The 16,845-nt window shown below is 33.9% G+C and overlaps 1 protein-coding gene across 1 annotated transcript in view; it reads left to right on the top strand.

Annotated features, from left to right (window-relative positions):
* The window catches only part of LOC108907646 (venom protein 302), an 86,977-nt gene that overhangs the window by 58,768 nt on the left and 11,364 nt on the right, over nt 1–16,845 (top strand). Inside the window, exon 2 of the mRNA XM_018711401.1 lies at nt 839–1,026. Within this exon, the coding sequence (XP_018566917.1) occupies nt 839–998 (160 nt within the window). The 3' untranslated portion in view covers nt 999–1,026. The remainder of the gene's footprint in view (nt 1–838; nt 1,027–16,845) is intronic.

The raw sequence follows: 16,845 nt of genomic DNA, 5'->3' as shown, positions 1-16,845 counted from the left end.
AGTCATGTTAAGGATCGGTTTTTTTTCTAAAAAACCGTGCCAGGACCTTGTAGAGAATTCATTCAAGTTTCTGAAACCCACCGTCGATTTTCTGTGCAACCATTGGTTTCTGAGATATCGATGAACAAAGAGAAAATGATCCATTTTCATTCAAAGTCCGATAGCTCAGCGAGAAATGGTCGTATCAAGACCAAAAAAAAAAAGAAATTGAAGCTAAATGAACAACCTATCTAATACATAAGGTGGTTAAGTTGGAAAAATTTTTTTCAAGTCCGTACACCAAAAATAAGATCGAAAAAAATTTCGAAAACATTTTTTTCATGATATTCATTAAGATTGCGCGATACTCACTTGAAAAAATTTTTTTTGCAAGATCCAAAAATTAGAAACTTCAAGCTTCAAAATGCTTTTTTTTTACTCCAATACGGCCAATTTTATCAAAGATACAGCCATTTGAAAAATCGCTGAAAATTTATATTTTTTTTGGCCCCTTAATTTTTTCCACTAGTGTATTTAAATGTAATTTATGTAATTAGTAACATAATAAGAAATTAACAATGAATTTATTAAATTATTAAATTAATAATAAACTGGATTTGGGAATAAAGTGATAAAATTAGATGAGAATTTTCCTTAAACATATTGAAGGCAATATCTACACACAAATAAATCATTTAAGCTGGCTTTACTAAAAAAAAACTTAATTCTTTATTATTTTTTAAGAAAAAGACGAGTTGAAAAAGTAAAATTTTCCTAAAATGAATGAATGAATACTTCTCTCATACCACGCGAGATTTATGGACAAAACTGTAAATAATTTTTCTTTTGATCCTTGCAGATGTTGCCAGGAGTGCGCGAAGACAGAGGGCGAGCCTTGCGGGGGCGATCTAGGATTTAGCGGAACTTGCGAGCCTGGATTGTCCTGTCAGCAGCCAGGACCGTCGCCCAGCGAGGGAATCTGTCGGCCTATCATATTCGACCATAATGAGGACACGTGAAAAATGCTTCAATGGTTTTTATATTTTTGTAAGTATCCACAATTTATTACACCAGAACCACCTTTCGTTAGTTGCTTAAACCTTCTTCACCCTGTGTACATTTTCAATTAATAAATTTAATTTTATTCCTTTGACACAATTTATCGGTTGAGAGTTTATCCCGGAAGTTTAATTTGATTCAACGGCTAAAACTCCGGCCTTAATTTAGTTTTTTTTTGCGGTTGTACGCTCATGTAGTTTACATACGTGACGCAATAACGATAAAAGTTCGCCCCCGGTAAATATTGTGTAGTAATTAATACAAATACCTCCCCTTTCGTGTTACGGGTTCGAAAAGGTGCTTTAATTGTTGTAGCTATTTTTAACGACCTGTATTTGCTCGAGCTATAAGAGCCCATTATCCCAGATTGTGCTTGTTCTTGCCTCACTCAAATCGAAAGTTGGCCTAGGGAGAAATACGTCTTACGTATTCTGGAAAAAAAATACAGCAGAAAGTTATTGCTTTGTACAATGATTTAGTTTGTAATAAGTATTCAGAGTAATATACTAAAGAGCAATGCTTTGTGCTGCAGAATGTTATCTTTTATATATTACAGTTTTCAGTTCCTTGCGTTGTAGAAGTTATTATTTTATTTCCAGCTTGATTAAATTGTTGGTACTTTAATGTTGGCAGCTTTGATAAAAACATATTAACTTTTGAATTACAATAAAATTGTGATATTTGAAATTTCCTGATTTGTCTGAAAGGAATTTAAATTTTCATAAATCAAATCAAAGTTTTTATATTGTTATTTTGGTCATTTTAGACCAGATAGGACAACTGAGGGTCTAAAGCTATTGGTTTTTAAAATATAGCGTATTAAAATCTAAATAATATATCTTAATTTGGTTGGATGGTAGGATACATTATAGATCGCATCATTAGGTATGTTTCTACCCTTGTTTCAGCGAAACTTATTCATGGCGGCGATAAAAAATATCTTAATCTGAAGAGATCGATCGTTCGACATCTGCTGATGTAATATTGACAGAATTAAATACATACTCTACTTCCAAGCTGGTCCGACATTGTAATTTCCATTCGAGGTTGTATTTATTCCCGTTACATGCAATCAGTATGAAAATTAAATCAAACATAAATCGAGTCTTCTGGTTTTCGCCAGTTTTTTATACGTGTGTTTGTGTAGTGTTTAAGTGTTTAATACTTATTAATTTATGTTTATTAATATTTATTTTAAACGTTTTTATACATATACAAGTATATATACAGCGTGTCCCACTAGTGCGGGAAAGTCCAATATCTATGTTAAAATGAGGAATACATGAATTTTTCTTTTTACTGTGTTGCCACATTTCTTGGAATGTAGAAATTAAAAATAAATTCAACTATACAGGGTGTTCCACTTTTCCTGGTCAGACACCAACTTTGGTTTTTTAAATACACTCATTTTTTATATTTATTTCGGATTCTACATCAAAAATAAAGGGTACTTTGTGTAGAATAGTTCTATTCAAATATTCACAGTTTTTGAGATATCTCGCTTGAAAGGTTCTAGTCGATATTGGCTGCTTACATTTTCTGATACTGACAGGTTATACTAATAGCTACTAAGCCCAGTTTTTTATCAGATGTTTAGTAAGGACGACTCTTCCGAATCATGCTTCAAAAACTGGCCTGCGTTATACAGGGTGACTAAAATATCATGTCAAAATTGCCAATTGAAAAATCTAGAATTTTTTTAATGCAACACCCTGTATATTTTCATACCATGAGATGCAGAATTAAATTCTCTACAACTTTGCTATACCCATTCCTATACCAAAATTCATTAGTTTTTCATGAAATCTCATTTCTATGAAAAAATGCGAAGTTTACAAATAGCTTATTATGTAAAATAACGTAGTAGGCTCCTGTCAAAGAATAATCTGGAAAATTTTAGATTCACATAAGGTTTAATAGAAAAACGACAGTGATAATAGTGAAATGAATTACTCTAAAGAAGAATTTGTAAATAAATAATAGAATAATTAGTAAAACTCATAGTAACTATTTATTGATAAGTATTTACCAATTTCCGTCGTAGAATTGCTCGCTCAATGTCTAGAGAAAATTGGCAGACAATTTTTTGCAGGCATAACTTTTTGATATTGGTACGGCGAGAAAGTGCTATTTCTTTATTATTGCAAGAGTTGAATATAGGGCGAGCCAAAACTCGAGCACATAATTTTCTCAATTCTTTTAAATAAATCACCCTGTATTTTATGTTAAAAACTGAAAATGCACTTTATGTTCTTTCATTTTTATAAAGCATTCCCTTTAACTAAAATCATTAATTTCTGAGATATTTACCATTTAATAACAAAAATAGTTTTAAAAAAATGCATATGATAATAAGTTGGCCGTGGGCAAATGACAGTGTGACAAATTGTTATAAAACATTACAAAATATCCGTTAAGGTGAAATTCTTATAATATTGTTATAATATGAGTTTTTTTAAAACTGTTTTATTTTTTTATAAATTTTATATTTTTTACATTTATTTTTTAAATAAAACGAACTTTTCAATGTTGCAGCCCGTTTAAAAAAAAACACCCTGTATATCTTAATAATTTTTTGGAACTTCAGCATCCTTGATTTTATTTTTTTACTGCAGTTATGAAATTGTCGTTTGAACAGAATACTAGGTTCGATCAAAAAGCAACGGGACTTGTTAATTTTCTCAGAAATTATGTTTCATCTTCAATTTTTATCTCATTCCCTTCAAAGTAATCTCCTTGTCGTATTATACATTTATGTGAACGTAGTTTCCAGTTTGAGAAACACTGATAGATTTTGCCTTTATCTTTTCTATTATCGAAAACCGTTGTCCTTTGAGTACTCTTTTGAGAGAAATAGTAAAAAATCACAGGGGCATGTCCGGGGAATAAGCCGAACACATACTAAGCCTGACAGCTGCCTAAAAATCACTTTTTGATCAAACCTCCTATTTTTCTTCATTTGGAGCAGATCATTTGACTTTCATCAACAATTGGGTCTTTTTAATGAAATTAACCTGATATTAGACTAAATTATAATTTTCAATTAAGGAATCTTCAACTTTTAACATTGACTATACGTGGCCAACTAGTTCACCAAGAATATAATTTAAATTATCTACCGGGCCGACTCCGTATTACCGGGATGTTGAGCAATAATTAGTATTCTGAATGCTCCCCTTAACAGCTCTATCAGGGAAATAATTACAGGTAATTATAAGCTGATTTGGTTCAACCCCAACCCTACCCGCGTTGCATCCTCGTTAACAACAAGAAGCCAATGGTGGAACTAACCGAAATGAGTTAATGATCCAAAAAACAAAGTGGCGTGAAATATAATAGTGGAATTTTGTGTAGAGCGAAAACTTATGTTACGAGAACTAATTTTGTACTTAATATGCACTACAGCACCGTAGAATTAAATTGGCCGAGTTTATTATTCTAGATGAGCTCCGTAATAGTAATTGGGCATGTTCCATTTTAATAATATTGCTCGTTTTGCAACAAAATTTATACACACTAGGTATATTCAATTAAGAAACGTTTTAGAAACGCTGCGTTATGCAACAAACTTCTTTTTAAGAATGTTGTATTTGTTTTTATAACTAAAGATGTTATTTTTTCTCACATAATTTTGTGTGTACTGTTTGATTTTAAAATTATTTTAATTTTTTCAACACCCTGTGTAATCATAGCTCATACGACAGCCCCACAGCTTGTCGAAACGAGCAGCACCAGTTTGCTTTAGTGCCTCCCTTCATAGTTTATTTTAAACGTCAAATTCTGGCAATGAGATTATATAACAGCTTCGTATTTCATTAAACTCCCGACGAACTACTTCGTCTCCTTAAAAACTTCCCGGAGTTCTAGAAAACTTGAATAAAGAGAAGAGCGAATAATAGATGACGGGGATGAAAATTTATCATACAAACATAAAGGTGAGCGACACTGACTCGACTGTAAATTTATAATTAGATGTGTTTTATCGATTTTAGATGTTGTTGAACTTTGAGAGTTTCAAATAATGGTTGTTTGCTTGAGCTACTATTTATCCTTACGCGGTTTTTCTGATAGATGTAAAATTTTAAAAATTCCTGTTTTTCTAAATATTTCGAAAACGATTTAAGATATTACACTGAGCTTTGGTGTATGTAACCATTTTTTTATAAATTCTACAGTTACAGAGTTACAGGAGGATTCCTCTTAGATTTCGAAAAGCAATCGACACATTTGGTAGCCCCAAACAATTTGATTAGTTAGTTGTAGCCAGTTGTAATATTAATTAACAAGTAGATTACAAGGGTTGGTCCACAAACATAATTATTATTGTGTGAACGTCGATGGGAAGAAAACGCAACTGATGCAGTATGTAACACCACTATTTCTGTTTGGTCCATAGCAAGCAATTAAAACTGTTACGAACCTATGACGATCCACGTATAACCTATCAGGGAGATCATTAACAACTATATCCCCACATTCGTTATCGCGTTTGCAACCAGACACCGCACCACCATTTAGTCCAATAATTAATGAGGATTGTTAATCGACTAGTAGGTAAAATTTCGATATTGTTATCGTCAGACCGTAATATTCCATCCACACAACGGGGCTAGTATAATAACTGTCATTTTCCCGCAGATAAATAATACTACAATTTGGAACGGAGGACGTCTCTATAATAATCTATTGTGACAAAATCGCACTCGAGGGTTGAATAGATCCAGACAGATATTAATATACTGGATAAGATAAACGCGGGAATTATCTGGGTCGAGCCAGATTTTATAAATTTCAGATACCTGACATCTCGCGATATTAAAAAGCAGGAGATTGCTGCAGCAGCGTTGGCAAGGACTCGTATTATTACAGGTGATGTAAAGTTTTCTATGAATCGGTAGACCTAAAAACCCTTCAATCGTTAAGCTGCATAAATAGGAAAGGACTGTTAAAAAAGTGAAAGAAGGTTAATTTTGAAGACAATGAATAAATCTACAGGCAGAAAATCAAGCTGTAAAGCATAATTTAGTCAAAATTCTCAAAATTAAGTAAGATTTGCTGAAAGTTTAAGAGTTAACGTAGAGATAGGTTAAAGGTATCAAAGTACTCAGAAAAATTAATAGAATCTAANACTGTATGTGAACGCTTCAAACATTCATATCTGAATAATCCTATCTTATGCCTCTTCACCGGGTGTCGCCCGAACGCTTGATCTCCGTTTGTTTTGGTTATCCGGCGTTTGTTTACAAAACGCCGATATACAGAGTGCCTCGAGTTCGCCCTGTCTGGAGATGAATATTCCTTAACACTAAATATATAAAGATCATGCTGATTAGAACATGCAGAAAGTCAGTATTTTAAAATAAAAAATTCTCAAAAGTTTAAAAATTAAAATTTATGGCGCCCAACTAAATAAAATCATAAATTAAAATTCAATCATTAACATAGCATAATGTCTATGTCATGGAACAAGACTAGTAGTCCAAATCTTGTACTGAGATATCTAGGGAGAGATTGGGCTTGTTTCGTTATATCTACTATGCATATTTATGAATTTATTCAGAGAATTCAAGGTTTTTTATTTTTATTAGAGATTTTTTTTGTACCTTCATATCTTTACCTATTGTAGATCCTGTGTATTGACTATTTTACTCTTCTGACTTTTATTCATACGAATTATTTTTAACATAGTCCATAGTTTGTTCCTACTGGTACATTGTTAGATTGTAGACCATCAAATTTCTCTATAGGTCGTTCACCTCACACTTGGAAGAGTATCCAGAGATATTAAACTGAGTTAGGTTATAAATTCTGGAGGAAGTTAAAACAACTTTTAGGCAGCCTTACGGGCAATATTACGATAAACGAAAGGTCGGGATTTGCAAGATTCGATCCAGGGTTTGCGTTGTAGGACAGAAAAGGAGAACGAAAACCTGGCCTGCTTTAAATAGGACCAGAAAATCTGCTTTTGACCCTCGGATATGCTATTTAACCAGATCTGTAACAAGGCTTAATCGGGATATAATTTTACAGACAAATTCGTGTTTCGGTGGTTAGAATTTGGCTTGGCTTGTCTTTAAATGGTTAGCAGCTTAAATAATTTTTGAAAATATAAATTAATAAACCTAATTAATATGATTATAATGACATGTTTAAGCTGTGATGCTGCTCGGAGCTTCAGTTCGCAGAGTAGTGTTTCCCACAACGTCATTAGCTAATGGATCTATCTGCATTAGTTAAAAGAGTGAAGCCAAATATCTGGGGTGTGAAATTTCATTCCAACAATACTACAAAGTCCTCGTTACATCACAAGCTTTGCTGTGGCGCCGTTTTCCACTAAAACGTAACACTAATGCACCGATATCTGCGCCCTGTGATCGACGATCGGCGTTATATGTAAATTCGCAGATGCGTCCTCTCCAATTGAAACATTACCACCATGCTATAACTCCATACTTGCTCTAATTAATGATCAGAACGTCGCGAATAAGGAGCATGTTTGCATGCGGCCGACATGCATGCCTTTGTCGACATCACAGCGCTGACAATAATTTCGTGTATGTGAACTTCATGGGTACGCGAGTCTGATATTGCGGGACATGTAATATAGTTCCTATTACAAACCTGTATGGCTATGTTATTTCGTTGTTTGGACTGGATGGGGGACTACACATAAATACGGTTTGCGGTTTTGTACTCTGGAATCGCAGGATCTACAATCAGATGTAGGGTTGTCCAAAACCCAAAGTCGTATATTACTGAAAATGCCCCAACATATCCTTACTTATGAAATGCTTCGTATTTTTTGGATGTGTACTCTAGCCGCAGTACAGTCAACACGGTCAGGGAACAGTACATACACAATCCCAAAACACAGCGCACAGTGCTAGAAAATTCTTATTTTGTAACGGTTATAAGCCTCTTTTTAAATGTATATCAAATTTCCCGAAGTCATATGCGGTCTTGACACAGTTTAAATCGGCCAGTGCACAGTGAAAATGCTCTCCCAGCACAGACAATGCTCTGTCATAAAAAATACGTATGAATCTTTAATAAAGTTCGCTTTAACCAAACGTTGGTTTTACTTACAGGACTGTGCATTGACCGTATTGCTATCTAATGTTTAAGCAGCACTCTATTTTAACTGTTTAGAATCAAATAGTTTTTAAAAAATAACATTCTTGCTTAGACGTTGCACCTATGTAAAATAATGTGTAAAATCATCACTCTTGTATTGGTATCTGTATATACGGTTCCAGCACAGTCAGTGCACAGTGAAAATAGAGTCTCGGTCTGGTGTTAAAAAAAAAGTTGCATTTACAGTAAAATTACTTCCTTGGCATGATATGTCTGTACATGGGGCCCTGGCACAGTTTAAATCGGCCAGTGCACAGTGAAAATGCTGTCCCAGCACAGGCAATGCTCTGTCATAAAGAATACGTATGAATCTTTAATAAAATTCGCTTTAACCAATACCAACACCGATTTTATTTAAAGGACTGTGCATTGATTGTGTTGCAGCCGTATTAGAATTATCCAGTGTCAAAATAATACACTGTTTTATCTGTTTAGAAAGCTATATATTTTTATTACTGCTTGTCCATATAGAAAACTGCCTTTTTCCAAATGGTAAAAATCTATATGGTCGCAGCACAGTTTCAATCCGTCAGTGCACTGTCAAAATACGATCTCTGCACAGAGATTAATTTCTTAAGTAAGTTTTTAACGTGACTATCACCTAACATTCATTCAAGTAGATACTTATGTATGTATCTCGCCCTAGGTGCATGCACTTAAAGGGCCATTAGCGGCGTGTATGTATATTTGAGTAGAGGGAAGGGCGCAGGAAAGATGAAAACAGAACAAGCCCGATCCCACCCTTAATTAAGAACACGATGTGGGTTTGTTTGTATTTTGTAGATGGCTTTATCTTATAAGCTTTCTGATCTCCCCTTATAACGTAATAAACTCTATACAAACACCGCCTGGAGACCTCTTCTTACTGTCAATAGCAAAACTGAAGCCGGTTCAATGGGGAAAATTTATAGCTTCGTTTTCGCGGAGAGCGCTTAAAAAACGTAAGGTGGAGGGGAACGATAAGATCCCTCTCTCGGTTCGAGTGAGGAGCATCCTTATTATTTAATATAAAAATTTACTTCACAATAACGTCCAATTATCCACGTTTAGTTCATTCCAAGCAGGGTCCTCGTTTACTGAAGATTAAATGCGAGTTGTTTTTCGCAATAAAAAGCAAATTATTTACTTGTCCGTTGAATCAGTCATGTTTTGTATATTAATTGGAGATAAATAAAATGCAAGGTAATTGGTAATAAATGACAGGAATTTATTTTGATTCTCATATAACGATGTAGTAAACATCTGAAATAAAATCAAAATTGTGGAAATACCTTTAATACAAGACAAAAATACAAGATATTTCGTTGAAAGTTAACATTATTTATAAAATTTCACTGTCGTGTTGCCAAATCCAGGCAGGGCAATTGTTTACAGGCGGACTTTAATATAGGACTGCTGCGGACCCATCAAGGAATGTGATTGAACGTCCACTCTAATGGTTAGCACTTCAATAGCCAGAGACGGAATATTTATGTTGTATTCCTTTATATGAGTACATATTGTTATGATGTTTTTATTTGAAACGAAAAATAAACTTAAAATGAAACCAAAATTTTGAATTTTGACATATTCACATAAAATAGAGACAATTGACAACAAGGATGTGGAATACTGGGAATAAGATAATTAATATTCAAAATAATGCAAAGAATGTAAATTTTGAACGAAACAGGTTGAAAAATGCACCAATATATCATAGAAAAGTTAGAAAGTACAATAAAGTATATGTTTGTAAAGTCATATGTCATAATGGAGCATAAGTTTGAAGAAATTTTTGGAATTTTTGACAAGTTGATCGACGCAGAAAGGAGTTGCACTTATAAGTGTAATTCATGTAATAAACTAAGACTGAAACTAAAGTGTATCATATTGTTTAGTCAATACTTACGAGTATAAGTGGAATAAAAACTTAATGTTTTTGTATAACTTCATGTAACAATTTTTGGAATGTCAAACCCATATGTCAACTATTACGCAAAATTTGTTGAGTAATATGTGCATGTAAGCTGTAAAATGATTTGTGTAGTCTTAAAAAGATCTTCTAGTCACGATGAACGACGACGACAATATAGTTTTATATTAATAATAGCAACTTTAAGTTATTAGTGCTATTCTTCTTCATAAAATGTCAGTAGCCCTTAAGCTTAAATAGTTCTACAAGATTCAACTTAATTTGCAAAATTCCCGCGACGTCTGCCAACAAGCCTTTATGGAAGCCAAATAATTCCAGAGTACCGACCCGGGAAACACCTTTGCATCTGTCTAGAACAAATATTTACAGATTAAAGTATGGAATAGTTGCAGAACATAAATATGAGAGGAAGACGGGCGGTTATCCCCTAGAGCTCAGTTCGATGCGAGCGTCTGACACAAGTAATTTTCCGGAGTAATTAGAACATCAAAGATTCCCAGCAATCATTGAGCGGGAAATTAGTCAGTCGATGGGATCGTCAGCCAACCAAAACAGGGGTGGCGTTGAGCCGTATTCCTCTCTGATTGTTGAAACTAGTTCCAATTTTAAACCGGAAAGTAAACTTTGGTAATTCTGACTTTGCTGCGTTCTAAATTAAGTGTTGCATTTACTGCAATAATAAAAAAAAAAAACGAAATAGCAGTGAGAGCAAATACACTAAATTACGTTTAATTCCATGAAATTGATTCTGTTCATAAATGCACAGGCATTTTTAAGAGAATTAATAACGTACGTTGTTTTACTTCATTTTATAGGCACATGATGTTCATTACATTGTAATCGAGTAAAAAAAGTAAATATGTGGAATAAACTCGAACTCGATTTACCACAGGTCTAGACGTCTTCACCTTTTTATAGCGCCTTAAGTTGAGCTAAAAACGAATTATTTCGTATAGCTGGGAAGGTTATAAGCTTTGTGTACACACTCGTGTCTTGAGAAAATTATTCTAGTCGAATTATCCAGGGCTCTCAACATAAATGGTAAAGTGCGAATTTTCTTGCAATACCTGGGTGTTTCTGTTGGCTATTTTATTTTTGTTACTTAAGCTGTCAGCAACATAACTTTCTGCACTTGTGGCTGATTTCCACCCACCATATCTGCTGTATTAGCCAGTAACGTTGCCGATGTTCTTCGGAATGAATGGCCTGTATCTGTTTCAGGATGTTCTTGTTTCAAAAATTGCGCAATCTTATTAGGAAACATAGAAAGGGTATTCTTGCCGACTGGTTGGTTGTAACATCTACCTGCTTGATAGCGCATCAGAACAGCATGCTCCTGCAATGCCTAAGGCAATGCAGGAGGTAAGGTAATTAGTAATTAAATTAGGTAAGACCTTCTTTATGGTTTAAATAACTATTAGCAACTCGCCCTCATAAAAACACCACCACACTTGGATTGGGGTCTGCTGAAGCTGAAAAATTAAACTGTGTGTTTTTCTAATTTTAACCTCTAGAAATTTATTAAAACAAGGGCGCCTCCCAAAATAACTTTCGAGATCCAATCCCGCACTTGCCCTCCCAATATTTCCACTTTGCGGAACTTAGACATGTATATAGAGAAGTTACATTGAAAGCAAATTCCATAAACGTCAAGTGCTTTTATTCCATACAATTCCTGGAATTACCAGGCTGATGATTATGAAAGCCGATAATAGCCCCCTTTGAATAAGGAAACTTTTGAGTTCCCGCGTCGTTTCGACGTAACAAAATTAAGTTGGAATAAAAGTCGGTTGAACGGGGGGGATTCCGGGCGTAATGTTTGCTAAAGATTATTGTTTTATACAGTTCCGAAGTTTTCTGTTTCTTGAGAACTGGGAAACATAAACACTACTTGTGGATACATTTGTGGATCTCCGAGAAGTTGGGAGAACTGTCGACTCTAAGCTCGAAGGGTAAAATTTGTGAAGGGGGTTGATTACGCTTTTGATGACACTTCAAATAAAAGATATTCTTTTATCGCTATATAAAACTTCTTAGTAAAAATAAATTTATTGACAACTTGTGCATTGTCATGTTAATAATTTTAGCGTTTCTTTATTTATTTGCAGTTAGGGTAACGCAATAGAACTTTAACAACAATAACAGAATTACAAAAACAATAGGAAAGAGCAGATTTATAACAAATTTCGTGTTTCAGGTTATGAAACGTATATTAAGGTACAGTTCCCTAACAATAACTTCAATACGCGCATAAAATGCTAGTTTAGAGTCTAAAAGTGTACCTAGACCTTTCAGATAACTGGAATTATTGGGCTTTACCCCTTTAATGAAGTATAATCAAGATAAATCTTTTCTAAAATCAATAAGATTGTGTAAACTAGAAAAGTTACGATTCATTTTTAAATCACGAGCCAAAATAGAATATATAGAATACAAAAACCAACACTCAATATCATTTATAAATAAGGAGCACGGAAGTGGGCTAAGATGTCAACCTTGTGGCACACCTGCCGTAGCAGCTCCGAGGATGATGAGTGATAGTTAATTTTAATACACTGTGATGTATTGAGTATGTATGATATAATCTATCTTAACAGATTATCGTGTATACCGATAAGACATTGAAGACTAAGCTCAGTAATTGTTGTTTGCTCTTTTTTCTTTTATTCTCAAAGTAGAATAATTCCTTCCCGTATGCGTCGTTAGACTTTACCGCATCAGCTAAAAGTACAATTGTTCCCTGAACTTCTTCAAAGACTTCTGCTTGTGTGAATTATTCTTCAATTTTTTCAAAATTGAATGAACTTGGATTTATTTACCAGTAATCGGCTAATTATATGAAAACTTTCAGTACTGCAAATAAGCGTAATGAGAGTAATATTTCCTTTTCAATAAAAAAATAGGTTTTTATAGTAAATAAAGTATCATAGAACTCACAAAATATCACATTTATTGGCATTTCAAAACATGATTCTATACACTTAGATCTATCTTTGTGACAGTGTACAGGATATAATTAACAATTTATAGTTTCGTAAATTACAAAGGTATGACATGGTTTGCAATCATTGACTGATAGCCATATGCATTAGCTTCTAATGTATTCTACCATTTCATATACACTAATCGACATCAAGCAACAACGGAAAGATTATATGTATTATTTTGATATTAGAAATACATTACAATTTTCATTGTTTATCAACCTATGGAAGTTCAAAAATTGTCCTAGCAGTATTACAAATGTTTTGTTTTTGATGTTATCTGAGTTATACGCTCATTGTTATGGGTACAAAAAAGAAAAGTTCCTTGTCGGTCTAGTTTTCATGCATATTGATTTACAACTACAATAAACTAACCGCAGCAACACAGTAGGTAACACTGATTGACAAAGCATATTTTAATTATTTAATAGATGACATAAAAGCTAAAAAAATAATATTTTATCTAAAAGTTTCATAAGTAATTCAACTGTGTTGACTAGATAAATAATTTATTGAATAAATTGTTCCTGTAACAAAGGTAATATTCAACCTTTCGTTCAAAATGCTTTCGGATGCCTTGCATATTTAATATTACGTAGCTAACAAGGCTTATTATATTTGCTGTTCAACATTCTACATAATTCTGAAACCTGAATATATCATTTATGTGCATCTACTAGCAGTTATGTCTAAATATATCTCTATTGTATTGTTCAAAGTCAGGCTCTGTGTTGCATCTATGTTAAAAAGTCATTTATTCTGTTAGTTCTTTGTGAACAAAAGTTTCAAAAGGTAAAGAGGCTTATATATAATGTATGTATATGTAACGTAGAAGAAAGTATGTACTAACAGAATATTCAGGGCCATTTTATTTTACGCTGCTGTAGAAAAATTACAATTAACCAATTGAGGTCTATAGAACGGGATGCAAACACAAGTTTTGTATTTGTTTTACAGTTTTCCTCAATTACCGAAACTTTATTTGTTATAAAAATTAGAATTTTTTTGTTATTTTGAATTATTTTTAATTTCAACTGGCCCACGTTGGGCGCCTAAATTTTATACGCGTGGGAAATGCAAATTAATAAAACATTTTGTTACTTTGTACTTCTTTTTTTAATGGATCGTAGACTGCTGTGTTCACAGAAGCGAGTTATTCCCACAAACAAACTATTAGTTTAGCTGAATTTTTATTCTGTTTATTTTCTTACTGATTTAATATTCTTTTCTTTGTACTTTTGATACCAATTATTGTTATTAATTTTGTTAATTTACAATCTTTGTAAAAATAATACGAAGTTTGCAACATTTACATTTGTTTCAAAGAACTTATACCTAGCTTATACTATTTTTTCCAAATGACTATTTTTAAAACTCGCTCTGATTGCTTCTAGTTCTTATTAATGTGTCTCCTTCCTGATTTCTTTGTGCTACTCTCTATATTGATTCCCTGTTTACTTATTTGCGCCGCCATGTAGGAAATTCCTAGACCTAGGGCTACCATTTTTCTTGCTCGGTGTATGGGTGATTGTCTCAGCTACATACCAGCGTATCAAAATCACGTCGAAGCATCGTTATTTCCATAAATCCAAAACTAGCATTTGACTAATATAAAGGCAATTCATTAATAACAAACTGCTCTCCCCCTGTAATAAAGATATTTGCGGCAGAATTTCCCAAGGGCTTAGCTTCAATCCACCCTTTTAATCGAGTGAAATTTACATTATATAATAGGATCCGTCGAATACGTATTACTTTTTCGATGAGAATTCTCTGTGCGCCGCACTTGCACCGGCCTTACAAAGTGATTTCGGAAAAGTTTACGCTCAACCTGTTACTCGCAGCTATCGTACCTTGTAGGCGTATGAATATAGCGACGTCAAGCAAGCTGCGATACCAACTTTAAAGCGAGTTCCAGACTTCGAATACACGGAAGTTCAAGGATTCGCAACAAGGAATTTTTATTTCGTTTCGCCCGAATAGAAGTTTTATTGTGGAGGTCTTCCCAGAAGGATAAGTTGTACTCGGGTGATACTTTGTGTGACATCTCGTAGGCGGTAGTGGAAGAAACGGAAAAAATCGTTTTGAATTTTCGCTAGGAGGGATAATGTAATATTTATAGTACCATTCCTATTTGAGATGTATAAAAGAGTATCAGTTACAAAGAAATAAGAAACATTTTTTGTGAAGAAGACGTGTTTGTTGAAACGGATTATTGTGGGCACGAAAATGAGCAACTTTTATCAAATAACTGATGGTCTAAATGCCACTGCTTTCGAGAAAATTAATTAAGAAAATTAACCATACATTTAAGCCGATCCTGTGCACCTTGTGCACGTGCGTCGTGTGGCTGTAATCCTTAGCCAGCGTGTAAAATGTTTTCTGGTCAAGAACTAGCAGATATGGTCTTAATCTACGGAGGATGTGAGTACAATTTACAAGAGACTTTCAGTTTCGATATCAAAGGTACAGCTGCACAGCGACGTGAAAATTAAAATTTACCTTTGCCCTTACACGGTACCACATCTACATCATTTCGCCAAGATCTGCGCTTACACGCTTGAGCTAAACTACGTTTTAATAATCCGAATTTAATATTTGAATGAGACAACTCGTAAATATACGGCAAGATTTCCCGGCTCACTCGAACGAGCACAGATGTAGTTTCCCTTGGTTTCGAGCTGTGGAAAGACTATTGCGGACGTAAGGAATGGGTCCCCTGGAGGCTCTTTAGTTGTCCTTTTGTCAACCCTCGGAATGGGAAGGTCTACAATAACACGAGTGGTAACTGGTGAGACGTAATAGGTTGAGAAATTAGTAGTGAAACTAACGAGGTCTATATAAAGACGAGTTAATAAAATAAATGAATGTGGGCTGTTAATAGTTTAAGGAAGGGCTACATTTTTGTCTGATAAGTGAGATGTGATAGTAGACGTTGTTATTTACGAACTTTACTTAAGTAATTTAGCTTCATAAATTTTGCCTAGAAATAAAAGTCAATGACCTTGAAGAAGTACTGTTAAAAAACGACAAGATTTTGTGCATGATTTTTTAATTCGTTTACCAAAGAAGTGGCAACATCGGAAACTTACTGTAATTAGGCCAGGAAATATATAATTCTTCGGTCAGGCTGATTTTTTGTGAGCAGATAGTAAAAATTGTGTAGAATAATAAAAAAAGTTACAGTCTAAAAATGCGAATTTCTACTGAAACGGCATGTTTGATCAACTTTTAAACAATGTCGCCCACACACATTGGGCGACACTGTACACTATTTTTACTATCTGCTCACAAAAAATCAGCCTGACCGAAGAATTATGCATGAAATGTTTATTTTCGGGCTAATTTCCTGGTTTATAATGTATGAGGTGAGAATGCGACGTCTCATTCCTTCTCAACTCCAGCAGTTCTCAACATGTTCGCATATTTTTGTTATATTATTTACCTTATACAGTAAAAGATTTGAAAGCTCCCTTGATTAGAACATTTTAAGCTTTATAATACTAACTAATGCAGACTAATATAAATTCTAAAATGTACTGTACAAATTATCTTTTTTTAGGTAGCACCCTTGAAGAGATATACGCTTATTTGCCACCATTAGCTGTGTAACATTTTCCGGGAACGTATCAATTTCCTTGTTACGAATTTATCAAGCCATTTTCTGGGCGACTGACGTGACATACTTTACAAATTATACGTCCGATGTATCAACAAAATAGAGGTCATATAGTTCGGGCAGAACATATATCATCAGTGCTACCTCATCATTTAGCT

This window comes from Anoplophora glabripennis, unplaced genomic scaffold (genome assembly GCF_000390285.2).
Source record: "Anoplophora glabripennis isolate ALB-LARVAE unplaced genomic scaffold, Agla_2.0 scaffold51, whole genome shotgun sequence".
Classification (NCBI taxonomy): domain Eukaryota; kingdom Metazoa; phylum Arthropoda; class Insecta; order Coleoptera; family Cerambycidae; genus Anoplophora; species Anoplophora glabripennis.
This window is presented reverse-complemented; position numbering and strand designations above follow the sequence as displayed.